The sequence below is a fragment of the Ranitomeya imitator genome, chromosome 1, assembly GCF_032444005.1.
Source record: "Ranitomeya imitator isolate aRanImi1 chromosome 1, aRanImi1.pri, whole genome shotgun sequence".
Lineage (NCBI taxonomy): Eukaryota > Metazoa > Chordata > Amphibia > Anura > Dendrobatidae > Ranitomeya > Ranitomeya imitator.
The window spans coordinates 878,120,921-878,146,623 of NC_091282.1; the positions used below are offsets into that span (position 1 = coordinate 878,120,921).

The 25,703-nt window shown below is 44.8% G+C and overlaps 1 protein-coding gene across 6 annotated transcripts in view; it reads right to left on the reverse strand.

Annotated features, from left to right (window-relative positions):
• Positions 1 to 25,703, reverse strand: part of HNRNPD (heterogeneous nuclear ribonucleoprotein D) — a 37,226-nt gene that overhangs the window by 4,639 nt on the left and 6,884 nt on the right. For all 6 annotated transcript variants that reach the window (XR_011315573.1, XR_011315574.1, XR_011315577.1 and 3 more), the window contains exons 3-6: positions 18,823 to 18,984; positions 1,236 to 1,367; positions 607 to 706; positions 379 to 522 (exon numbers count right to left, since the gene is read on the reverse strand). Coding sequence is in view for 3 of the 6 variants with exons in the window: in XM_069742863.1 (XP_069598964.1) it covers positions 379 to 522; positions 607 to 706; positions 1,236 to 1,367; positions 18,823 to 18,984 (538 nt within the window). In the remaining 3 variants the exon portion in view is untranslated. The remainder of the gene's footprint in view (positions 1 to 378; positions 523 to 606; positions 707 to 1,235; positions 1,368 to 18,822; positions 18,985 to 25,703) is intronic.

The following is a 25,703-nucleotide window of genomic DNA, read 5'->3' on the forward strand; positions in this document are numbered from 1 at the left end:
CAGACTGCATCACAGCTGGCTCAGGAATTGGAGCTGAATGTTGTATTGTAGCTAGGTCACTTGTCATCTAAGCATGTATCATTCAAATCGATTGGGGGGGGTGGATGGGGGTAGGTAGAGGTTGTCAAAAAAAAAAAAAAAAAAGATAAAAATGTGTACAATACTATGGAAACTCGATTTATCAACTTTTCAAAGCATCACATTACATTGTTTCTTTTCACAGGCAGCGATGTGTAATGCACTTCGATTGGCCATACATGCCAATGTATAATGTGATAGGACATAATAACTAAGGCCTTCTGCATTATATATCTGTAAGATCTCCAAGGCCTTAAGACAAAACTTCATCTAGCGTCATATTAAATGACTGATACTCACTATTGTAATCTCCATATCCATAGTAGTTATACCCAGAGTAGTCATAGTTGCCGTAGCCTCCATAACCCTGGTTGTTGTAGCCATAACTACTGTAGCTTGGACTCCAGTAACTACTGTATCCCTGACTCCAGCTTGGATTGGAGCCTATGGAGAAAATTGCCAAAAATCAGAAGAGCAAAGAACGAGGGGGTGCAATGACTAGCAATGACTTTTAAGCGATCTACTAACTTCCTCTTCCACGGGATCTTGACGAGGATCCTCCGCCCCTTGTGCCCCACTGCTGCTGTTGCTGGTACTGTTCCTTTGAAAGTGCTACTTTTATTTCACACTATGGAAAGGATTAATATAACAAGAATTTCATGAATGAAAATAAAATTCTAACTTTTGCTAACTATTTACTAGAAGGTCCCTACTAGGGAAAGCTAAAAAAAAAAAAAAAAAAAAAAAATGCGTTACATACCATTTCTAACAATCATTAGAAGCCACAACTCAAACAGAAAGAAGCAAAATGTGAGGTTAATGAGCTAGATCACATATGCAGCGGGAGTCAGCGTGCCGACAACTAGAGTGGAGTTGTCAGTAGCCTTTGGTTGCCGAACCACAAAACCTGTGAACCTCCTCCTATCTCCGTTGTCTTTCCACATTATGAGATGAAATGCCTACTAATCACAAAAGGCACCAGGGATGGCGGGACGAAAAAGGAGGTTTGCCAACCAAAACGATCAAGGTCACCTCTGGACAAATGTTTTCCCTCAAATCTACTAACATAAGCTCTGTAGTCTAGCCCAGTCACTGAACGCAAGGAAAGAGCTGGAAGAATGTGTGAATTTTCGGTTTTTTTAAAAAAAATGGCATACTTTACTCAAGCCAACATTGTGGTATTTCTTTTCCATAATCTTTTTCACTGGCTCTTCTTCGGTAAATGTGATGAAACAGAATCCGCGCCGTTTGTTGGTCTTGTTGTCCATAGGAAGCTCAATCGCCTCAACCTGAAAGAAAGTTGGAAACAATTACAACATCACATCGTTAACCCCAAGACGAGAGTAAAGTGAACTGCTCTCTTAGGCTAGTGTCACATGACTGTTCTGCACATCTGAGAAAAATCGGGCCGATTATGCTGACTGTATGTGTTCGGATTTTCTCGGAGGTGAAAAGAAGGGGAGGGAGGACAAAAAAAAAAGAAGAAAAAGTGAAAATCGGGCCGCACTTGGATGTCAGAGTGCAGATTTAATTTTTCCAGACCCAGACTCGATTGGATCACACTGAGCTATTCAAGCCTGAGTCCACTTTGCTGGAGTCTGTTTAAAATGAACAGACTCAAACTCTTAACATATATAATAAATTGGGTTCAGTAGTTCAATGCTGTAAATGTTTTCATAAGAATTTGGGAATTTATGAAAAGTCCTATAAATGTCTGTTCTGTTCCTGATCTAAGGATCTCGGCTATTAGCGGAGATGAATCTATGCTGCACTTTATGCACATGCTCAGTAGTGACCAGTGCTGTGGAGTCGGAGTGGTGGTGTCGCAAGTCAGTGAAATTGAGGAGTTGGAGTCAGAAGTTTGACTTATCGACTCCACATCCCTGGTAAAAACAACAGATAGAACTCTGGAGTTATACAGTAGTCTGCAGGAGCCCTGAAAGAGTTTGTAAGTTACCTGCTGTCCATCGGCAAGAAATGAGTTCCTGCTCACTAGAACCTCACTGATCCCCAAGAATGAGGCTCTGAAGGGTCCAGTTTACATGAAGCGCAGGATGAACATGTGCGCCACCGCTCCATTTATTCTTTATGGGACTGCTGAAGCACAGCATGTCATTCAGATTTCAGTGTAAAGGGAATCTGTCACCAGGTTTTATGTCACTTAATATTAGAGCAGCATGATGTAGATAGAGACCTTGGATTCCAGCGATCACTTACCGGACTGCTAACTGTAGTTTCAAGAATCATTTTATCAACAGGAAATTATATCTGCATGACAAGTAGACCTACTGCCATGTAGTCCTCCATATTCATGAGCCCTGTATAACCCCACTGAATGACAGATTTCTGTGTACACTGTGCATAGGCAGAAAGCTGCCATTCAGTGGTGTGGGAAGGGTTACAAAAGGCTGAGAATTCAGAGAACTGGTAGATATTTAACCTATATTAGAAGGAATAGATCTGAAAATGTAACCACAAAAAATTGTAATTTAAAGCAGTACTAAAGCAAAACATAATATAACCAAGCAAAAATTACTTACAGCAATGAAATATGATCAAATATGAACAAATTCACTATGCTATTTAGGACACCAAAATTAAAAGACTAGTTAAGAGCTCTTTCAGACAGTTTGCACACATTAGTGCAAACACACATTCATTACATTAGTGGAATGTGTTGAGAACAATAAAACCTAAAAATTATCAAAGTAAATCACAACTAATATCCCATGGAGGTCTGGAGTTGGAATGATGCTCAAAATCAAAGTGGAAAATGAAGTTACAGGCTGATCCAACTTCAGTGGAAACGCCTCAAGGCAAGGAAATGATGCTCAGTAGTGTGTGCGGCCTCCACGTGCCTGTATGATCTCCCTACAACACCTGGACATGCTCCTGATGAGGCGGCGGATGGTCTCCTGAGGGATCTCCTCCCAGACCTGGAGGAAAGCTCCGTCAACTCCTGGACAGTCTGTGGTGCAACGTGACGTTGGTTGATGGTGCGAAACATGATGTCCTCAGGTCTAGGGATCGGGTGGGCCAGTTTATTGCTTCAATGCTTTCATCTTACAGGAACTACTGACACACTCCAGCCACATGAGGTCTGGCATTGTCCTGCATTAGGAGAAACCCAGGGCCATCTGCATCAGCATATGGTCTCACAGGGGGTCTGAGGATCTCATCTGGGTACCTAATGGCAGTCAGGCTACCTCTGGCGAGCACATGGAGGGCTGTGCGACCCTCCAAAGAAATGCTATCCCACACCATTACTGGCCCACTGCCAAACCAGTCATTCTGAAAAATGCTGAAGGCAGATCGCTCTCCACAGCGTCTCCAGACACTGTCACATGTGCTCAGTGTGAACCTGCTTTCATCTGTGAAGAGCACAGGGCGCCAGTGGAGAATTTGCCAATCCTGGATTTCTGTGGCAAATGCCAAGCAAACTGCGTGGAGTTGGGCTGTGAGCACAACCCCATCTGTGGACGTCGGGCACTCAGACCATCCTCATGGAGTCAGTTTCTAACCGTTTGCGAAGACACATGCACATTTGTGGCCTGCTGGAGGTCATTTTGCAGGGCTCTGGCAGTGCTCCTCCTTGCATAAAGGCTGAGGTAGCGGTCCTGATGCTGGGTTGTTGCCCTCCTACAGCCCCCTCCACGTCTCCTGGTGTACTGGCCTGTCTCCTGGTAGCGCCTCCAGCCTCTGGACACTACGCTGACAGACACAGCAAACCTTCTTGCCACAGATCGAATTGATGTGCCATCCTGGAAGAGCTGCACTTGAGCCACTTGTGTGGGATGTAGAGTCCGTCTCATGCTACCACGAGTGTGAAAGCACAACCAACATTCAAAAGTGACCAAAACATCACCAGAAAGCATTGGTACTGAGATGTTGTCTGTGGTCCCCACCTGCAGAACCACTCCTTTATTGAGTGTGTCTTGATAATTACCAATAATTTCCATCTGTTGTCTATTCCATTTGCACAACAGCATGTGAAATTGATTGTCAAACAGTGTTGCTTCCTAAGTGGACAGTTTGATTTCACAGAAGTTTGATTTACTTGGAGTTATATTCTGTTCAAGTGTTCCCTTTATTTTTTTTAAGCAGTGTAGCAACCCGCAGCCGACCTGAAAATGCACATCTGTTAAATGCGCAAATTCTGCTTCTTTGCCCGTCTCTTCACACTTTCCCTGTGGCGGTGGCAAGTCGGGTAATATTTATGGGGGTTGATGTCACCTTTGTAGTGTCCGGTGACATCAAGTCCACGGGTTAGTAATGAGAGTCGTCTATAAGACACCTATCCATTACTAATCTTATAGTTGTATGGTAAATAAAACACATACTTCCATTTTTATTTAAAAAGAAACAAAGTTATATTTACTTGTGTTTGTTATTTATAAATAAAAACGGAAGTGTATTTTGTTTTCATTTCAAATAAAAGGACTTTATTCTGGCTGTGTCTTTATTCACCACATATGGTAATTATAGGATTAGTAATGGTCAGGGGTCTTAAAGACTTTCAGTATAGGTATTTTGTTTTGCAATCTGGTGAAAAAAAAAGAAAAAATAAAGAAAAAAGTGAAAGTCCCATATAGAAAACCAGCATACAAAAAAAAAGTGTAAATACCATAAGAAGAAAATAGGGATTTTTGTGTACTCACCGTAAAATCCTTTTCTCCGAGCCATTCATTGGGGGACACAGACCGTGGGGTGTATGCTGCTGCCAATAGGAGGCTGACACTAAGTGATACAAAAAAAGTTAGCTCCTCCCCTGCAGTATATACCCTCCTGCTGGCTCTCAGCTAACCAGTTCGGTGCAAAAGCAGTAGGAGATCAATAACAATATATGAGCGTATAGCATGTCATATTCTAAAAAACAAGCATAAGCTAATAACAGGGTGGGAGCTGTGTCCCCCAATGAATGGCTCGGAGAAAAGGATTTTACGGTGAGTACACAAAAATCCCTATTTCTCCTTCGCCTCATTGGTGGACACAGACCGTGGGACGTCCCAAAGCAGTCCCTGGGTGGGGACAACAATAGATCAGGCCCTGTGTAACCGCTACTTACAAGTGCACCACCGCGGCCTGCAGAGTCCGCCTGCCCAGACTCACATCTGTGGAAGTGTGGGAATTATAGTGCTTCAAGAATGCATGCGGACTGGACGAATCCGCAAGCTTGCAGGCGTGCCTTGCTGACGCCTGGTGCCTAGAACCCTTGATAGACAGGGAGAGGCTGACATCTAGCACGGAAGGACTCCTGGATGGTGAAAAGAATTCACCATGTTATCATGGTCGATGAAACGGCTAAACCCTTCCTGAAAATGTCAGGAAGCCTTCCTCTACCATCAGGAAGCCCAAATATAATGTCCAACCTTCAGAAGGACGCTGTTCTCAAGACGTACCTACTCAGAGCACTCACTTCGTCCAGAATATGGGGGATCTTATTCCATTTTGTGGACTGGAGCCAAAAGAGATGAGGGAAGAACTATGCCCTCATAACAGTGGTAATACAGTACCACCTTGGTAACAAGGGATGGAGATGGCCTGAGGACAACCTTTCCTCGAAGGAAATAAGGGAAAAAAGTCTGAAAGAGCAGAGAAGCTAGCTCCGAAGACTCGTCAGAGTGAGAATATCGCAGAGGAGAACGGGACGACTTTCCCTGATAGTAAAGTCTGCCCGGATGAAAAAGGAGCCTACTGTAAGGCTCCTAGGAATAATAAGGTCCCAATGATCTAACGGTATGCGATAGGGAAGAACTACGTGTGAAAACTCCCTGTGAGAAAGTCCCTACTTGCAGTTGTGCTGCGATAAGGCGATAAGATACTAGCTCCGCAAACAAAAAACGGACGTGGTCAGTGCGGATCTCTGAGGATCACTGGGGCCCCTTTCTGCTTCCGAGAGGCTTTCGGAAGCAGTGGAAGGGGAGTTATGGAAACTGGTACCACGGCAGAACCAGAGCATGGAGAGCGATGGCTCTTGGATCTCGAGGCCGAACCACGAACTCGAGTACATTGGCCTTCAGTCTGGATGTCATCCCACCTACAACTGGAGAGCTCCAGTAAGGACAGATCTGATGGAAGACTTCGGGGAGAAGTTCCCACTGACTTGAGGCGGAACCCTGACGGCTGAATTTGTTTGCCGTTCAGAGTTCTACTTCTGGGATATATACTGCCGAGATCACCGAATAATAGACTTCGGCCCATCAGAGAAAGTGAGGTACCTCGGTCATGGCGCCTGATCGTGGGTACCTGCTAGATGACTGACGTAAGGCACCGCCGTGGCATTATCCAATTGAATTCGGATAGGGTGACCCACCAGAAGGCAGTGGACCTGATGTAAGACTACCGTTCGGATCTCCAGAACAATGATAGGGAGAAGAAGACTGGCATTGGTAGTTACTAATAACCATTGAACCGGGAGAAAGGCCCTGGATAAAGAAGGAGCTCAGAGACTATTGTCTGAAAGTCTATTTGACTTGCTGAAAACGAGCGGAGCGAAGGAAACCGCTTCCATTGTCGTCACCATTTTTCCTCAGAACTCTCTTAGCAAATCAAATGAAATGAGGGGTGAGTAATCAAGTCCTCAGAACTCTCCTTGCGCGAGCTCCCTGTTGAAGGGCCATGACCTTGTCTCGAGGAAGAATTACCATCCCTCTAGAAGTGTGCAGGATCATCCTCAAAAAGGATATCTGCTGGGCTGGAAATGAGGAGAACTTGTCTAAGTGTAGCTGCCAGCCCAGGAGAGAAGGTATCGCAAGAGATATAGACGACTCAGCGTAGTCCTGGAAGGGCGGCTAGACAGACCAAACAGGGCAGGACGAGCACGCCTCTAGATAAACATGACATCCGCCATGACCCGAGCGAACATTCTGGGTGCGGAAGCAAGGCCAAAGGACAAGGTTGTGACATGAAAATGCTGTTGACGAATGGAAAGGCGAAGGAATTTTTGCAGAGGGCAAGCAACCCGAATGTCGATGGATGCCAGAAACTGCATCTTTTTCTGTTGAAGTAATGGCTGAGCGGAGGAACTCCATCCAAAGAAGGAGGACCATGTCAAAGGTTGTTAGAAGTTTGAGGTCCAGGGTCGATCTTACTTTTCGTTCCCCTGTTTGGAACCAAGATCCCTTAGATCTAGACTGTGCTGGACAATCCTTATACAATCCTTTGTCAGTCTCCCGCTCAAAGGATTTGATTGGCCAGTTGTTGCTGGTGTGAATCAAGGTAGTTAAGGTCTCCAGCCAGGAGACCATTGCTCTAGCAATCCATGCGGCCGCTAGGGAGGATAGAGCGCTGGACTCGAAGCCGCAAGACGGAACGAACCAGATTTGCTATCTGACAGTCCGTGGTATTTTTAATTGATGACCCATCAGGTAGGGATACTGGTAGGAATACCACAGGAGATTCTACCCGGTTAATCTGCCCCATGGCAGAATGTGCGGCTGCATCCAGCAGGTCATAGTCTCTTGCCATCTCCTCTTTTCACGGTGCAGAGATAAAAATTAGGCACCCTCGATCCAGGGAAGTGGAGAGGAATTGTCCGCCTTCTTGCATCATCCACTAAATAGTGGTGATGCAGAGGGGGGAGCTCGTACGCCAAAAAAGGGTGCCTCTATATGTCCACAGAGTACAGGTCTCCAGGTGGACAGGACAGGTTGTCTGGCGTTAGGCCTGGATGCAGAAGAGGAAACATGGAGACGAAACTCCGTGTGCTCGTCTGTTGATGGTGTGGGGAGATCGGTGCCCTTTAAAGGACCCGTCGCCCTTAAAAAACAGGCCAGGCATGGCATCCCACGTAGAGGCTTCTGTCCAGTGAATCGCTTATCCGAACTGAATGGCAAATGCTCTCGAGGAAGTTTAGTCTCTGAAGCTCTGGCAAGCTCAGGCAATATCCAATCCATATTCAGAGCCTTGTTGTCATCAAATCATTGGTGAGGGAGCAGGAAACGAAAAACTTCCGTTTTCTAGATGCCTGTATGTTTCTAGACGCCTGCACGTTTCTAGAATACTTGCGGCCCCTGCTAGCCGACGGCTCCCATGTAGGATTGGGACCATGTATATTGGTCCTGCGAGCACTCCAAACACAGAGGGTACACAGAGGGATTCAATCTCTTGGTCAGAGAACCATGGATTGGTCAGTGAAGAAGTGAAGAAGTCCACTGAGGGGAACTAGAGGATAAAGCTGGGGTCGGCGGCGGAGGGCTCCTCGGACTGATCAAGCGCCTTTAAGACCAGGAAATACTGGTCATGCGCCTTTAAGACCAGAGCATACTGGTCATGCGCCTTTAAGACCAGGGAATACTGGTCATGCGCCTTTAAGACCAGGGAATACTGGTCATGCGCCTTTAAGACCAGGGAATACTGGTCATGCGCCTTTAAGACCAGGGAATACTGGTCATGCGCCTTTAAGACCAGGGAATACTGGTCATGCGCCTTTAAGACCAGGGAATACTGGTCATGCGCCTTTAAGACTGGGAATACTGGCCATATGCCGTTAAGACCAGGCCAGGTACTTCCTTACCCGGGTACTGATGTAGAGTCGATGTGCCCTTTAATGCAAAAATACTGTCACCCCAGTGTGAGCTGGCCGGGTGGACCAAGTGGCCACCGGGAGCTGCAGAGTTGATAAAATCTCGCAGAGAGCGAGAAGCGCCAATTTGGGGGGCGGAGCCACAGACACGATGTTGAATAGGCCCAAGCCGGGGCCTAAATTTCTGTAGCCGGCGGGCGACACCAGCGGGGCGTTCCAGGCAAGACTTCCAGGATGCGGCCTACAAATCGGCCGAAGCCTGGGACTAAATTTTTGCAGCCATCCAGAGCGTTACCTCAGAGAGGTGGGCCACAGGGAAGTGGCTGAGGCTGCCTGTCAGCATGTGGATATCCCACTGAAGATGGATCCACTCACCATTGGTGCGCGTCCTGGCATGGAGCCGCCGCGGATGTGGGTTCCAGCGCTGTTCTGTGCAGCGTGGACGGTGCAGGGATAAGCCTCAATCCATCATCCGACTGTTAGGGAGGTGGAGAGGAACCGTCCGCCTCCTTGTGCCATCCGCTTTCACAGTGGTGGGACAGTGGGGGCTGCTCGGACGCCATAGAGAGGGGCCTCTGTACAGCCACGGAGTTCAGTCCGGGTGGACAGGGCCAGTTGTCCGGCATTAGGCCTGGCTCCAGGAGAGGATACATGGGGGCGACACTCCATGTGCTCGCCTGCTGCTGGTGTGGGGAGATCGGGACCATGAAAGGAACCGTCGCCCCTGAAGTGAGCTCAGGCATGGCTTCCCACGTCGCAGGAGAGGGTACGGGGAGGTATACTCGCCGTGCTCGCCTGTTGATGGTTCGGGGGAGATCGGAACCTTGAAAGGAACAGTCGCCCCCTTCACTCCGTTAATTAAAAAATAAAAATTTACAGAAAAGTAAACCATAAAATAAAAACGTTGGGGTCTGAAACAGACCCATGTGCCTCCTACAGACACTAAGCAAGAACTGGTTAGCTGAGAGCCAGCAGGAGGGTGTATACTGCAGGGGAGGAGATCACTTTTTTTGTATCACTTAGTGTCAGCCTCCTATTGGCAGCAGCATACAAAAAAAAAAAAGTTAGAAAATTAAAAAAAAAAAAAAATACACTGATACATATTTTTAAGTAAAAAAAAAAATATAAATAAAAGGACACGGTTGATATCACCGCATACGGAACACCACAATCTATTGAAGTGTCACTAGTTAACCCCTTCAGTAAAAATTGGAATAAAACGCGATCAAAAAGACTAATGTAAATTTAAAATAAATAAATAAATTGTACCGCTGTAAACCAACTTGTCCCACAAAAAAACCAAGCCACCATAGGGCTCCAGTGGAAAAAGTAATAACTCTCAGACTAAAGCGATGCAAAAATTATCTTTTTTTCCTCTAAGTTTTTATTGTGTAGAAGCGTCAAAACATTATATATATATATATATATATATATATATATATATATATATATATATATATATATATATATATATATATATATATATATATATATATGATATCGCTGTAATCGTACTGATCCGAAGAATAAAGCTGCCTTAGCTATTTTAACACAGCCAAAAAAACAATCCCTGAATGGTTTTTGCTCATTCTGCCTCCACAAAAATCAGAATGGAAAGCGATCAAAATAAGTCATGGGCCCGAAAAATGGTATCAATAATAACGTCAACCCGTCCTACAAAACAACAAGCCCTCACATGACTGTCAGCAGTAATATATGTAAAAATTATAGTTCTCAAAATATGGGGATGCAAAAAGGAGTTTTTGCAATAAAAAGTCTTTTAGTGTGTAACAGCAGCCAAACAAAAAAACGGATATAAATCTGGTATCGCTTTAAGCACAACGACCCAAAGAATAAAGTCACCTAGTCACTTATCCGCACGAGGAACGGCATAAAAAAAAAAACAAACAAACAATTCTTCACCTTTGGTCATTCTGCCTCCCAAAGATTGCAGAAGACTTGGCTCACATTTACCCTGCACCAAGTGCTTACACCAGGGTTTTCATGTAAATCTCTGAAATACGTGATTCAGACAGTACCCCAGGAGGAAGATTCCCTATAACGAGACTGATGGAAGCACGGCGGATGCTTTCTGGCCTCTGATCCAGCGAGGTCTTTTTAGGCGTGCATAAAAGTGCTGTCCGGGACAGATTTGTGTACTTTTGAAAAGAAGGACTCAGCTGAAAAAAAAAGCCAGATGGAGTCCAGAGTAACTCTGCTGCCTCATAGCGATTGGATCTCTCGTGGATTTCATCTGTCACGTCACTCGGAGATTTAGATGGAAACCCTAATGTAAGTGCTCAGCGTAGAGCGCAGGATAAATGTGATCCCAAATGTTATTTAAAATGTTCCCAATAAAAGCTTCAACTCAATCCACAAAATAGCAAGTTCCTACTCAGGTCTGTCATCTGTTAATGGAAATGGGCTTCCAAGTTCTAGGCAGTGCAAAGGCTCTGGAAAAGCAAAACAGCTCCTCACCCTCCAAAAGAAATTCAGCAAATTCAGCGTCCCAAATCAAAATGCCCCCCTCCCTTCTGAGCACCAGTGTGCACAAAGCACTACGGCTCCTCACCGCTCCCAAATCCAAATGCCCCACAGTGTGCCTAAACTACATTTAGTGTCCACATGTTTGGCAGGGGTATAAGTTCTAAAATGGAGTAACTTGAGGGGGGATTCTGCTCTTCTAGCACTTAGGGGCACTGTATATGGAGTCTGCAAACTATTCTAAGAAATCTGGCTCTCCGGGAGGAAAATAGCGCTCCGTCCCTCCTGAGTGCTGCCGTAAGCAGTACTGTGCAGCTATATTTGGGGTATTTCTATATTCAGCAGAAATTGTGGGACAAATTTTGGGGTCATTTTTACTCTTTTTCCGTGTGAAAATGTGAACTCTGGGGCTAAAACAAAATTTTGGTGGTAAAAATATTTTTTTCTTCATTACCCAATGGTAAAAAATTCTGTCACCCACTTGTGGTGTCAATATGATCACTGCAGCCCTAGATGAATTCATTAAGAGAAGGGAAATGTCGTTTAGGCACACTATGGGGCATTTGGATTTGGGAGCGGTGAGGACCCATAGTGCTTTTCCAGAGCATTTGTACTACCAGTAACGTGGAAGCCCTGAGAGGACGTTTTTTTTTGAGGATTGAGTTGAAGCTTTTGTTGGGAATATTTTGGATCTCATTTATCCAGCGCTCTACGCCGAGCTCCTACACTGGAGTTTCCATCTAAATCACAGTGACGTGTTTTAGATGAATCTCCTGAGGGGTTCATTCACTATAGTGATGCAGCAATTATTCTGTCCTTTTCAGAAATGCAGGAAACTGGTGGACTGACCTTTTATGCACTCCTAAAAAGATGGCCACCGCCGTATCATAGGCCATCTTTCTCATTATAGGGAATCTTCTGATTACGTCTGAATCACAGAGATTTACATGGAAACCCAGATGTACACGCTCAGCGCAGAATGAACGCAAGCAGATACATACTGCGATCTTTGGGAGGCAGAATAAACAAATCAACAGCAAGTGAACAATTGGTTTTATTTTTTACACCGCTCCTTGTGCAGTATAAGGGATTAGGCGACATTGTTTGGGTTGGTGCGATCACAGATTAATATCGATTTTTTTTATGTTTGGTTGCTGTCAAACACTAAGGCGCTTGAAAAAAAAAAATAGTTTTTGCATTGCCATATTTTTAAAGCTATAATTTTTCTATATTTCTGCCGACAGTCATGTGAGGGCTTTTTTTTTTTTTTGCAGGGTGTTTTCCATTCCCATTTTTGGGAAGGAACAAAAACACAGCAACTCAAATTGTTTTTTTTTCTGTTTTTTTTAGGGTGGGATTTCTGCTGTTTTGCATGTGGTAAAATAATAAGGTAACTTTATTCTTCGGGTAGGTACGATTACAGTGATACCACATTTATGTCTTTTAATGCGTGCAATAGATCAATCTGTATATACATATAACGCGTGCACAATGAAGGTTATTCAGACACAATCAGATATAGGTATATGAAGTGCAAGTGCAAAGTAAAGGTTGCTTAAGCGTGCATAACATCAGAGCAGATCATGATGAGGATCTCCAGTGATTACAAGAGGAATGCAGTAAGAGTTGTGAAAACAAATATAAATTATATAACAAGTTAGTAACCCAGGTTCATGCCGTGGATGCTGCTGCCCTCACTCCAACGGGCGCTTCACACGAGCTTCCTCAGCGAGTAATGATCATGCATGTACATTTAAGCAACCCTTACTGTGCACTAATATATATGTTATGAGTGTGAGTAACTTTCATTGTGCACTTGCACACAATATTAATGAAAATATATATTTCTCCATTCTCCACCTGTTACCTCATTTGGTTCACGTTGCTGATGTGACTCTGCTTCTGCTTTTAATATGTTTCTGTGTGTTTTTAAATTTTTATTGTGTACCTATAGGTCTTTAAACTAGTCTTGTCATTTGAGCGTCCTAAATAAAATCATAAATTTTTTAAAGACTGAACAATCAAATATTAATTATTACGCTAAATAGTTTTTTTTCTTGGTTATAACTGGTAGATCTGCAGAAACAAAACAATGACTTAAACCTACAGAAGCCAAAAAAGTGATATACACAGCTGGAATCATGCAGCTCTTACGGATGGGCTAGCAAAAAAAAAAAAAAAAAAAAAAACACATCTGGTTACAGATTCCTTTTAAAGATATATTCCAGTTTCACATTTTTTAAAAAAAAATCTATTATGTAATCAAGTTAGCGCTACAAATAGACTTTCTTCTCAACTTTGTTTCTCTAAAAGGAAACTGCCTCCTTTCATGATTAGCTCTTGCGCTTTGACCACTGAGCCGAATTGAAGCAATTATATTGCATCTCATAAATAAATGGTGTGCCAAAAATAATATAAAATAATGGCAATAGTAAGTCTTCGCCATTAAGTGTGACTTGGACAGATTTCCATCTTCTGATGAGAACAATGACTATTCAAGGTTTGTAATAATTAATTGAACAGCAGTGCGGACATTGATTTTCAAATTGAGTATAACAGCCTCATTAAGTCCAAGCGGTCTATTTATTAACATACTGTATATACTTGTATATAAGCCGAGTTTTTTTAGGATTTTTGTGTGCTGAAAACACCCCCCTCGGCTTATACACGAGTCATTGTCCCAGAAGACGGCGGGGGAGTTTAGAGTTTCGGAACAGCGGGTCACAGGAGGCAGAAGCCGGCTTCTGCGGCTAAAGCCTGTGCCTGCTGCTAAAGAGAAATGAATATTCATTGCACTGGCAATGAATATTCATTTCTGTTATAGCACCAAGTTACAGCCACCAGGCTTCCAGCAGCTGCCAGGCTAGCACGGGTGCCTGCTCATTAACCCCTTCATGACCCAGCCTATTTTGACCTTAAAGACCTTGCCGTTTTTTGCAATTCTGACCAGTGTCCCTTTATGAGGTAATAACTCAGGAACGCTTTAACGGATCCTAGCGGTTCTGAGATTGTTTTTTCGTGACATATTGGGCTTCATGTTAGTGGTAAATTTAGGTCAATAAATTCTGCGTTTATTTGTGATAAAAACGGAAATTTGGCGAAAATTTTGAAAATTTTGCAATTTTCACATTTTGAATTTTTATTCTGTTAAACCAGAGAGATATGTGACACAAAATAGTTAATAAATAACATTTCCCACATGTTTACTTTACATCAGCACAATTTTGGAAACAAAATTTTTTTTTGTTAGGAAGTTATAAGGGTTAAAATTTGACCAGCGATTTGTCATTTTTACAACGAAATTTACAAAACCATTTTTTTTAGGGACCACCTCACATTTGAAGTCAAGTTTGAGGGGTCTATATGGCTGAAAATACCCAAAAGTGACACCATTCTAAAAACTGCACCCCTCAAGGTACTCAAAACCACATTCAAGAAGTTTATTAACCCTTCAGGTGCTTCACAGCAGCAGAAGCAACATGGAAGGAAAAAATGAACATTTCACTTTTTAGTCACAAAAATTATCTTTTAGCAACAATTTTTTTATTTTCCCAATGGTAAAAGGAGAAACTGAACCACGAAAGTTGTTGTCCAATTTGTCCTGAGTACGCTGATACCTCGTATGTGGGGGTAAACCACTGTTTGGGCACTCGGCAGGGCTCGGAAGGGAAGGCGCGCCATTTGACTTTTTGAATGGAAAATTAGCTCCAATTGTTAGCGGACACCATGTCGCGTTTGGAGAGCCCCTGTGTGCCTAAACATTGGAGCTCCCCCACAAGTGACCCCATTTTGGAAACTAGACCCCCCAAGGAACTTATCTAGATGCATATTGAGCACTTTAAACCCCCAGGTGCTTCACAGAAGTTTATAACGCAGAGCCATGAAAATAAAAAATAATTTTTCTTTCCTCAAAAATGATTTTTTAGCCTGGAATTTCCTATTTTGCCAAGGATAATAGGAGAAATTGGACCCCAAATATTGTTGTCCAGTTTGTCCTGAGTATGCTGATACCCCATATGAGGGGGTAAACCACTGTTTGGGCGCACGGCAGGGCTCGGAAGGGATGGCACGCCATTTGGCTTTTTAAATGGAAAATTAGCTCCAATCATTAGCGGACACTATGTCACGTTTGGAGAGTCCCTGTGTGCCTAAACATTGGAGATCCCCCAGAAATGACACCATTTTGGAAACTAGACCCCCAAAGGAACTAATCTAGATGTGTGGTGAGGACTTTGAACCCCCAAGTGCGTCACAGAAGTTTACAACGCAGAGCCATGAAAATAAAAGAAAAAAATTATTTTCTCAAAAATGATCTTTTAGCCTGCAATTTTTTATTTTCCCAAGGGTAACAGGAGAAATTTGACCCCAAAAGTTGTTGTCCAGTTTCTCCTGAGTACGCTGATACCCCATATGTGGGGGTAAATCACTGTTTGGGCACATGCCGGGGCTCGGAAGTGAAGTAGTGACGTTTTGAAATGCAGACTTTGATGGAATGCTCTGTGGGCGTCACGTTGCGTTTGCAGAGCCCCTGATGTGGCTTAACAGTAGAAACCCCCCACAAGTGACCCCATTTTGGAATCTAGACCCCCAAAGGAACTTATCTAGATGTGTGGTGAGCACTTTGAACCCCCAAGTGCTTCATAGAAGTTTATAATGCAGAGCCGTGAAAATAATAAATACGTTTTCTTTCCTCAAAAATAATTATTTAGCCCAGAATTTTTTATTTTCCCAAGGGTTACAGAAGAAATTGGACCCCAAAAGTTGTTGTCCAGTTTCTCCTGAATACGCTGATACCCCATGAGTGGGGGTAAACCACTGTTTGGGCACACGTCGGGGCTCAGAAGGGAAGTAGTGACTTTTGAAATGCAGACTTTGATGGAATGGTCTACGGGTGTCATGTTGCGTTTGCAGAGCCCCTGGTGTGCCTAAACAGTAGAAACCCCCACAAGTGACCCCATTTTAGAAACTAGACCCCCCAAGGAACTTATCTAGATATGTGGTGAGCACTTTGAACCCCCAAGTGCTTCACAGACGTTTACAACGCAGAGCCGTGAAAATAAAAAATCATTTTTCTTTCCTCAAAAATTATGTTTTAGCAAGCATTTTTTTAGATTCACAAGGGTAACAGGAGAAATTGTACCCCAGTAATTGTTGCGCAGTTTGTCCTGAGTATGCTGGTACCCCATATGTGGGGGTAAACCACTGTTTGGGCACACGTCGGGGCTCAGAAGTGAGGGAGCACCATTTGACTTTTTGAATACGAGATTGGCTGGAATCAATGGTGGCGCCATGTTGCGTTTGGAGACCCCTGATGTGCCTAAACAGTGGTAACCCCTCAATTCTACCTCCAACACTAACCCCAACACACCCCTAACTCTAATCCCAACTGTAGCCATAACCCTAATCACAACCCTAACCGCAACACACCCCTAACCACAACCCTAACCCCAACACACCCCTAACCCTAACCACAACCCTAATTCCAACCCTAACCCTAAGGCTATGTGCCCACGTTGCGGATTCGTGTGAGATATTTCCGCACCATTTTTGAAAAATCAGCGGGTAAAAGGCACTGCGTTTTACCTGCGGATTTTCCGCGGATTTCCAGTGTTTTTTGTGCGGATTTCACCTGCGGATTCCTATTGAGGAACAGGTGTAAAACGCTGCGGAATCCGCACAAAGAATTGACATGCTGCGGAAAATACAACGCAGCGTTTCCGCGCGGTATTTTCCGCACCATGGGCACAGCGGATTTGGTTTTTCATATGTTTACATGGTACTGTAAACCTGATGGAACACTGCTGCGAATCCGCAGCCAAATCTGCACCGTGTGCACATAGCCTAATTCTAAAGGTATGTGCACACGCTGCGGAAAACGCTGCGGATCCGCAGCAGTTTCCCATGAGTTTACAGTTCAATGTAAACCTACGGGAAACAAAAATCGCTGTACACATGCTGCGGAAAAACTGCACGGAAACGCAGCGGTTTACATTCCGCAGCATGTCACTTCTTTTGTGCGGATTCCGCAGCGGTTTTACAACTGCTCCAATAGAAAATCGCAGTTGTAAAACCGCAGTGAAATGCGCAGAAAAAAACGCGGTAAATCCGCCATAAATCCGCAGCGGTTTAGCACTGCGGATTTATCAAATCCGCAGCGGAAAAATCCGCAGAGGACCAGAATACGTGTGCACATACCGAAACCCTAACCCTAGCCCTAACCCTACCCCTAACCCCACCCCTACCCCTAACCCTACCCCTAACCCTAACATTAGTGGAAAAAAAAAATTTCTTTATTTTTTTATTGTCCCTACCTATGGGGGTGACAAAGGGGGGGGTCATTTATTATTTTTTTTATTTTGATCACTGAGATAGATTATATCTCAGTGATCAAAATGCACTTTGGAACGAATCTGCCGGCCGGCAGATTCGGCGGGCGCACTGCACATGCGCCCGCCATTTTGGAAGATGGCGGCGCCCAGGGAGAAGACGGACGGGACCCCGGCTGGATCGGTAAGTATGATGGGGTGGGGGGGGACCACGGGGGGGGGGGGGGGGGGGAAATCGGAGCACGGGGGGGGGGGGGTATCTGAGCACAGGGGGGGGGGGGGAAATCGGAGCGCGGGAGGGGTGGAACGGAGCACGGGGGGGCTGGAACGGAGCACGGGGGGGCTGGAATGGAGCACGGGGGGGGGTGGAACGGAGCACCGGGGGGTGTGGATCGGAGCACCGGGGGGTGTGGATCGGAGCACGGGAGGGTGATTGGAGCACGGGAGGGTGATTGGAGCACGGGGGGAGCGGACAAGAGCACGGGGGGGAGCGGAGCACAGGACGGAGGGGAGCCGGAGCAGTGTACCGGCCAGATCGGGGGGCTGCGGGGGCGTGGGGTGGGGGCACATTAGTATTTCCAGCCATGGCCGATGATATTTCAGCATCGGCCATGGCTGGATTGTAATATTTCACCCGTTATAATAGGTGAAATATTACAAATCGCTCTGATTGGCAGTTTCACTTTCAACAGCCAATCAGAGCGATCGTAGCCACGAGGGGGTGAAGCCACCCCCCCTGGGCTAAACTACCACTCCCCCTGTCCCTGCAGATCGGGTGAAATGGGAGTTAACCCTTTCACCCGATCTGCAGGGACGCGATCTTTCCATGACGCCGCATAGGCGTCATGGGTCGGAATGGCACCGACTTTCATGACGCCTACGTGGCGTCATGGGTCGGGAAGGGGTTAAGGTAATGAATATTCACCTCTCTCCACTCCCAAAGGCGTGAAGAGAGATGAATATTCATTATCAGCCGCAGGAGCTACTGGCACGGGAACAAGATGCTGCAAGGGCCCACAGGGAAGGTAAGTAGGATGTTTGTTTCATTGGCTTTCCTCATGGGGGCCATGCAGACAAGGATGGGGATAAGGAACAATGGATACAAGGATGGGGACAAGGAGCCATGCAGACAATGATGGGGACAAGGAGCCATGCATACCAGTATGGGGATGAGGGGACATTGCATACCCGAATCAATAACTTTTCCCTGTTTTTCGTGGCAAAATTAGGGGCCTCTGCTTATACAAGAGTACATACGGTATATAGTTTAGATTGTCAAACCCAGCAATAGATCCTCTTTTAAAAGTGTATAACCAACAGAGATTTGGTAACTACCAGATGCACCAAATTCAGTTTTGACTTGTCCTGAAGCTAATAAAGCTACAATAAAACAAAACAATGAACAATTACCTCACCAAATGTTCCAAAGTACTCCCTTATCTTTTCTTCTGGTGTGTCTGGGGACAAGCCACCCACAAATATTTTCTTAACTGGTTCTTTTGTCTTCATTGCTTTCGCCCTTTTTGGATCAATAACTTTGCCATTTAGCTTGTGATCTTTCTGCTCCATGACCTGCAAGAACAAACCATTGCTATGAACACCATATACTACATTTGACAAAAGCTTAATCCCTTGGACCTCAACTGGCACCTAGAGTGGTCTCCTTATCTTTCCTTCTAGCTAAACAGATCCAGAGATGTGTGAGGCAGGATTGTCATTTTAAAAAACCCAAACATGATTCTGAGATACTTTATCACGAGAGGGTTAAGGTACCGTCACACTCAGCAACTTTCCAACGATCACACAGACAGCTCTCCAGCGACCAACGATGCCGAAGTCCCCGGGTAACCAGGGTAAACATCGGGTTACTAAGCGCAGGGCCGCGCTTAGTAACCCGATGTTTACCCTGGTTACCATTGTAAATGTATTAAAAAAAAAACAAAAAACACATACTCACATTCCGGTGCCTGTCACGTCCCCCGGCGTCTGCTTCCCTGCACTCCTCCTGCATCCTGTGTAAGCGCCGGCCGTAAAGCAGAGCGGTGATGTCACCGCCGTGCTCTGCTTTACGGCCGGCCGGCGCTGACACAGGATGCAGGAGGAGTGCAGGGAAGCGGACGCCGGGGACGTGACAGGCACCGGAATGCGAGTATGTGTTTTTTTTTTTTTTTTTTACATTTACAATGGTAACCAGGGTAAACATCGGGTTACTAAGCGCGGCCCTGCGCTTAGTAACCCGATATTTACCCTGGTTACCAGTGAACACATCGCTGGATCGGTGTCACACACGCCGATTCAGCGATGTCAGCGGGTGATCCAGCGACAAAATAAAGTTCTGGCCTTCTAGCTCCGACCAGCGATGTCACAGCAGAATCCTGATCGCTGCTGCGTGTCAAACACAACGAGGTCGCTATCCAGGACGCTGCAACGTCACGGATCGCTATCGTTATGTTGTTCAGTGTGAAGGTACCTTTACGCTACACTGATCTAACTGGGGTAAAAAAGTGACAAAATAATGAAATAAAAATAGTATAAGTCATCCCCTTACTTCTAGTCCGAAAACAAAAAAAATGTTATACACACACACACACCTCGAAAAAATTAAAGGAAACACTAAAATCCAACATCCTAGATATCTCTGAATGGAATATTTCAGTTGCAAATCTTCATTCATTACATAGTGGAATTTGTCGAGAACAATAAAACATAAAAATTATCAATGTAAATCACAACTAATATCCCATGGAGGTCTGAAGTTGGAATGATGCTCAAAATCAAACTGGAAAATCAAATTACAGGCTGATCCAACTTCAGTTGAAATGCCTCAAGACAAGGAAAATGATGTTCAGTAATGTGTGTGGCCTCCACATGCCTGTATGACCTCCCTCCAATTCTGGGGCATGCTCCTGATTAGGCGACAGATGGTCTCCTTAGGGATCTCCTCCTAGACCAGCGACTAAAAGGATCCGCCAACTCCTGGTCAGTCTGTGGTGCAAGGTGACGATGGTGGATGGTGCAATACATGATGTCCCATATGTGTTTAATCGGATTCAGGTCTGGAGAACGGGCGGAACAGTCCATAGCTTCAATGCTTTCATCTTGCAGGAACTGCTGACACTCCAGCCACATGAGGTCTGGCATTGTCCTGCAATAGGAGGAAGCTAGGGCCAACCGCACCAGCATATGGTCTCACAAGGGGTCTCATCTCAGTACCTAATGGCAGTCAGGCTGCCTCTGGCGAGCACATGGAGGGCTGTGCGGCCCTCCAAAGAAATGCCACCCCACACCATTACTGACTCACTGCCAAACCGGTCATGCTGAAGGATGTTGCAGGCAGCAGATCGCTCTCCATGGCGTCTCCAGACTCTGCCACATGTGCTCAGCGGGAACCTGCTTTCATCTGTGAAGAGCAGCAGTGGCGAATTTGCCAATTCTGGTGTTCTCTGGCAAATGCCAAGCATCCTGTACGTTGTTGGGCTGTGAGCACAACCCCCCATCTGTGGACATCGGGCACTCAGACCATCCTCATGGAGTCGGTTTCTAACCGTTTGTGCAGACACATGCACATTTGTGGCCTGCTGGAGGTAATTTTGCAGGGCTCTGAGTGCTCCTCCTGTTGCTCCTTGCACAAAGGCTGAGGCAGCGGTTCTGCTGCTGGGTTGTTGCCCTCCTACGGCCCCCTCCACGTCTCCAGGAGACAGGCCAGTACACCTGGTAGCGACTCCAGCCTCTGAAGACTACGCTGACAGACACAGCAAACCTTCTTGACACAGATCGCATTGATGTGCCATCCTGGATGAGCTGCACTTGAGCCACTTGTGTGGGTTGTAGAGTCCATCTCATGCTACCACGAGTGTGAAAGCACAACCAACATTCAAAAGTGACCAAAACATCACCAGAAAGCATTGGTATGGAGATGTGGTCTGTGGTCCCCACCTGCAGAACCACTTTCTTTATTGAATGTGTCTTGATAATTGCCAATAATTTCCATATATATATATATATATATATATATATATATATATATATATATATATATATATATATATATATATATATATATATATATTTTCTCTACACATACATACACATATACTAGATCAGGGGTGTCAAACTGCATTCCTCGAGGGCTGCAAACAGGTCATGTTTTCAGGATTTCCTTGTACTGCACAGGTGATAATTTAATCACCGACACACATAGTGATTACAGCACCTTGTGCAATGCTAAGGAAATCTTGAAAACACGCGTGGTTTGCGGCCCTCGAGGAATGCAGTTTGACACCCCTGTACTAGATGGTGGCCCGATTCTAACGCATCGGGTATTCTAGATTATGCAGGTCCACGTAGTATATTGGCCAACCATGTAGTATATTGCCCAGCGACGTAGTATACGGCACAGCCCACATAGTATACAGCACAGAGCATATTGCCCAGTTACGTAGTATTTTGCCCAGTTATGTAGTATATCGCCCAGTTACGTAGTATATCGCCCAGTTACGTAGTATATCGCCCAGTTACGTAGTATATCGCCCAGTTACGTAGTATATCGCCCAGTTACGTAGTATATCGCCCAGCGACGTAGTATATCGCCCAGCGACGTAGTATACAGCACAGAGCCACGTAGTATATTGCCCAGCCACGTATGTGACAGGTTAAAAAATAAAAAACACATACTCACCTTCCGATCCGAGGGCCCCTTGTAGTTCTGTCGCCAGCTTCCGGTCCTAGGGTGTGATGACGTCGCGGTCACATGACCGTGACGTCATGGCAGGTCCTTCTCGCCCAGGCCCTGTGATGACGTCGCGGTCACATGACCATGACGTCATGGAATGTCCTTGTCGCATACCATCCTTAGCACCGGAACTTGCCACCTTGCTGGAACGGTCACCGGAGCGTCAAAGGCGCCGGAGGGTGAGTATATGATGATTTTTTATTTTTTTAAAATTATTTTTAACATCAGATGTTTTTAATATTGACGCTGCATAGGCAGCATCAATAGTAAAAACTTGGTCACACAGGGTTAATAGCGGCGGTAACGGAGTAAGTTACCCGTGGCATAACGCGGTCTGTTACCGCTGGCATTAACCCTGTGTGAGCGGTGACTGCGGGGAGTATGGAGGGACTAATCGGACTGTGGCCGTCGCTGATTGGTCGCGGCAGCCAAGACAGGCAGCTGGCGAGACCAATCAGCGACTTGGATTCCATGACAGACAGAGGCCGCGACCAATGAATATCCGTGACAGACAGAACGACAGACAGAAAGACGGAAGTTCTAGTAGATTTTTTTTTTCCCCTGCATTTATAAGTTGAATTTATTAAAAGGTAAAGTTAAATACTAGTGATGAGCGAATATACTCATTACTCGAGTTTTCCCCTAGTACGCTTGGATGTCCTCCAAGTATTTTTTAGTGCTCGGAGATTTCGTTTTCCTCACCTCAGCTGAATGATTTACATCTGTTAGCCAGCTTGATTACATGTGGGGATTCCCTATCAACCAGGCAACCCCCACATGTAATCAAGCTGGCTAACAGATGTAAATCATTCAGCTGCGGCGCAGAAAACAATCTCCGAGCACTAAAAAATACTCGGAGGACACCCGAGCGTGCTTGGGAAATCTCGAGTAACGAGTATATTCACACATCACTATTAACCCATACTGTATAGAAAAATAAAAATGTTAACATTGTATGTGCCCCACAGTGAATATAAACTACTGCCTAGCACTCACAAGAAGCCCTCACACAGCTCCATCAGAGGTCAAATACCAATGGGTTGAAATGGCGACAAAATAAAAATAGCGTTTTTTTTCCTTTTAAACTTTAATGAGAAGGAAATCTTGATTTTGCACTTTCGTTTTCTAATCCCCTTCAAAAGGGCCATAACTTGAGTTGTAGTTTTGAATGGCACCATTTATTTTTATCATACAATGTACAGAAAAAAAAAAAATGGTAAAAAAAATAATAATAATGTGAATACAACATTGTTTTTAAGGTCTTGTCTTTACAGCATTCATTGTGTAATAAAAATGACCTGGAAACACGATTGTCCATATCAATGCGATTACGGTGATATGAAACTGTATTTTGTGGATTATGAGATGCACCCCAAATTTTGGGAAGGAAAATAGGAATTTTTTTTAATCAAATATTGGTGCGTCTTATAGTCTGCTTTAGTCCGCTTACCGGGGGAGGGGTGGGGGGAAAAGGGATTGTTTTACAATATAGAAATATATATCACTTAGGAATTGCAGCGTCCATAAAATTCCGGTCTATCCAAATAAAACATTAAAGCACCCATAAAATAAATACAAAAAAAAGATTTGCTTTTATATTCCCAGAAACTACAGTTCCCTTCTGAAAAGGCCTGGAGAATCATATGGTCAGGTCCTTTTTACTGCACAACGAACGCCATAAAAACAAAGTCCTAAAAACAATGGTGAAATTTCAGCTTTTACACTAGATCACCTCACTTGGAATTTTTTTACCCTATTTTTCAGTAAATTATATGTTAAAATGAATGACATTAAAAGCTACAATTTGTTTAGCAAGAAACAAACCCTCGTATAGCTATGCGGAAATAAAGAACAAAAAAAAAAAAAAAGTTTAAGCTCCTGGAAACGGGAGGATAAAATGAAAGACTGAAAGGCCCAGACAGGGTTAATGAGGAGTTTAAAGGGACTGTCACCCCCTCCAACCGTTATAAACTAAAAGAGCCACCTTGTGCAGCAGTAATGCTGCATTCTAACAAGGTGGCTCTTTTAGTTTTTGGAGCAGTTATTGCCAAAATAAAGCGTTTTATAATTTCGCCAAAATACCTTTCTTTAGACCTGGAGGCAGGTCTTAACCCCCCTGCTGGAAACACCACACTGCCGTCACTCAAAGCTTCAGGGGCGCCGCACCCTCCGCGCTGATTTTCCCATGAAATCCGGCGCCTGCGCTGTTTAGTACTGGCTGGTGCAGGCGCAGTGAGCTCTGGCCGTCTGACCTCACATGCAGACTGCGCCTGTGCGGCAACCCACCTTGGGAATCCCAGCCCCGCAGTGTGCATAATGCATTGCTTCAAAAGAACGACAACTCATCTACAACCCAAGAAACCAAAAGAAAAGTACAGGCAGGAGTTCATTCACCCAGTGATCTAGCAATGTTTTAATAACTCAATGGAACCATTTTCAGGCTTAAAAATTATATTGAGGTACTGAAATGCTGCTATAACACTAAGGTAACAGACCTGAGTGACTTCTCTCTCCCCCCCACCACCCCCAAAGGTGCTGCATCTACTTTTATTTTAGGCACAAAAAAGGCCATCATTTTGGGGCCAGTGGGATCCCAACTACTTGGATGCTACCAATCCTGAGAAAACATGTTACGGCCTCTGCAGTGACATCTCAAACACCTGGTTATGCAGGGGAACACTAGCGCTGTAAGGCTGTGTGCACACGTTGCAGATTTTTCGCGTTTTTTTTGTGTTTTTTCACTATAAAAATGCGAAAAAAACGCATGCATTATGCATCCCATCATTTAGAATGCATTCTGCAATTTTTGTGCACATGATGCATTTTTTCCCCGCGAAAAAAAACGCATCGCAGTAAAAAACGCAGCATGTTCATTAATTTTGCGGATTTTCCACTATATCAGTGCATTGGGAACCTCCGGAAAATTCCGCAAAAAAAAAAAATGCAACAAAATTGCGGTAAAAACGCGGAAAAACGCATGGGGATTTCTTGCAGAAAATGTCCTGTTTTGCTCAGGAAATTTCTGCAAGAAATCCTGAACGTGTGCACATAGCCTTAGGGTATGTGCACACATTATTGGCCACTGCAGATTTTTCTGCAGCAGATTTGATAAATCTGCAGGGCAAAAACACTGCGTTTTTGCTGCAGATTTATCGCGGATTTACTGCGTTTTTTCACTGCGGTTTTACAACTGCGGTTTTCCATAGGGGCAGCAGTAAAACCGCTGCGGAATCCGCAGAAAGAAGTGACATGCTGGGGAATGTAAACGGCTGCGTTTCCGTGCGGGTTTCTCCGCACCATGTGCACATCGTTTTTGGTTTCCCATAGGTTTACATTGAACTGGAAACTCATGGGAAACTGCTGCGGACCCCCAGCTGCGGAAACGTGTGCACATACCCTTAGGGTACCGTCACACTGAAACGACGCTGCAGCGATACGACAACGATGCCGATCGCTGCAGCGTCGCTGTTTGGTCGCTGGAGAGCTGTCACACAGACAGCTCTCCAGTGACCAACGATCCCGAAGTCCCCTGGTAACCAGGGTAAGCATCGGGTTACTA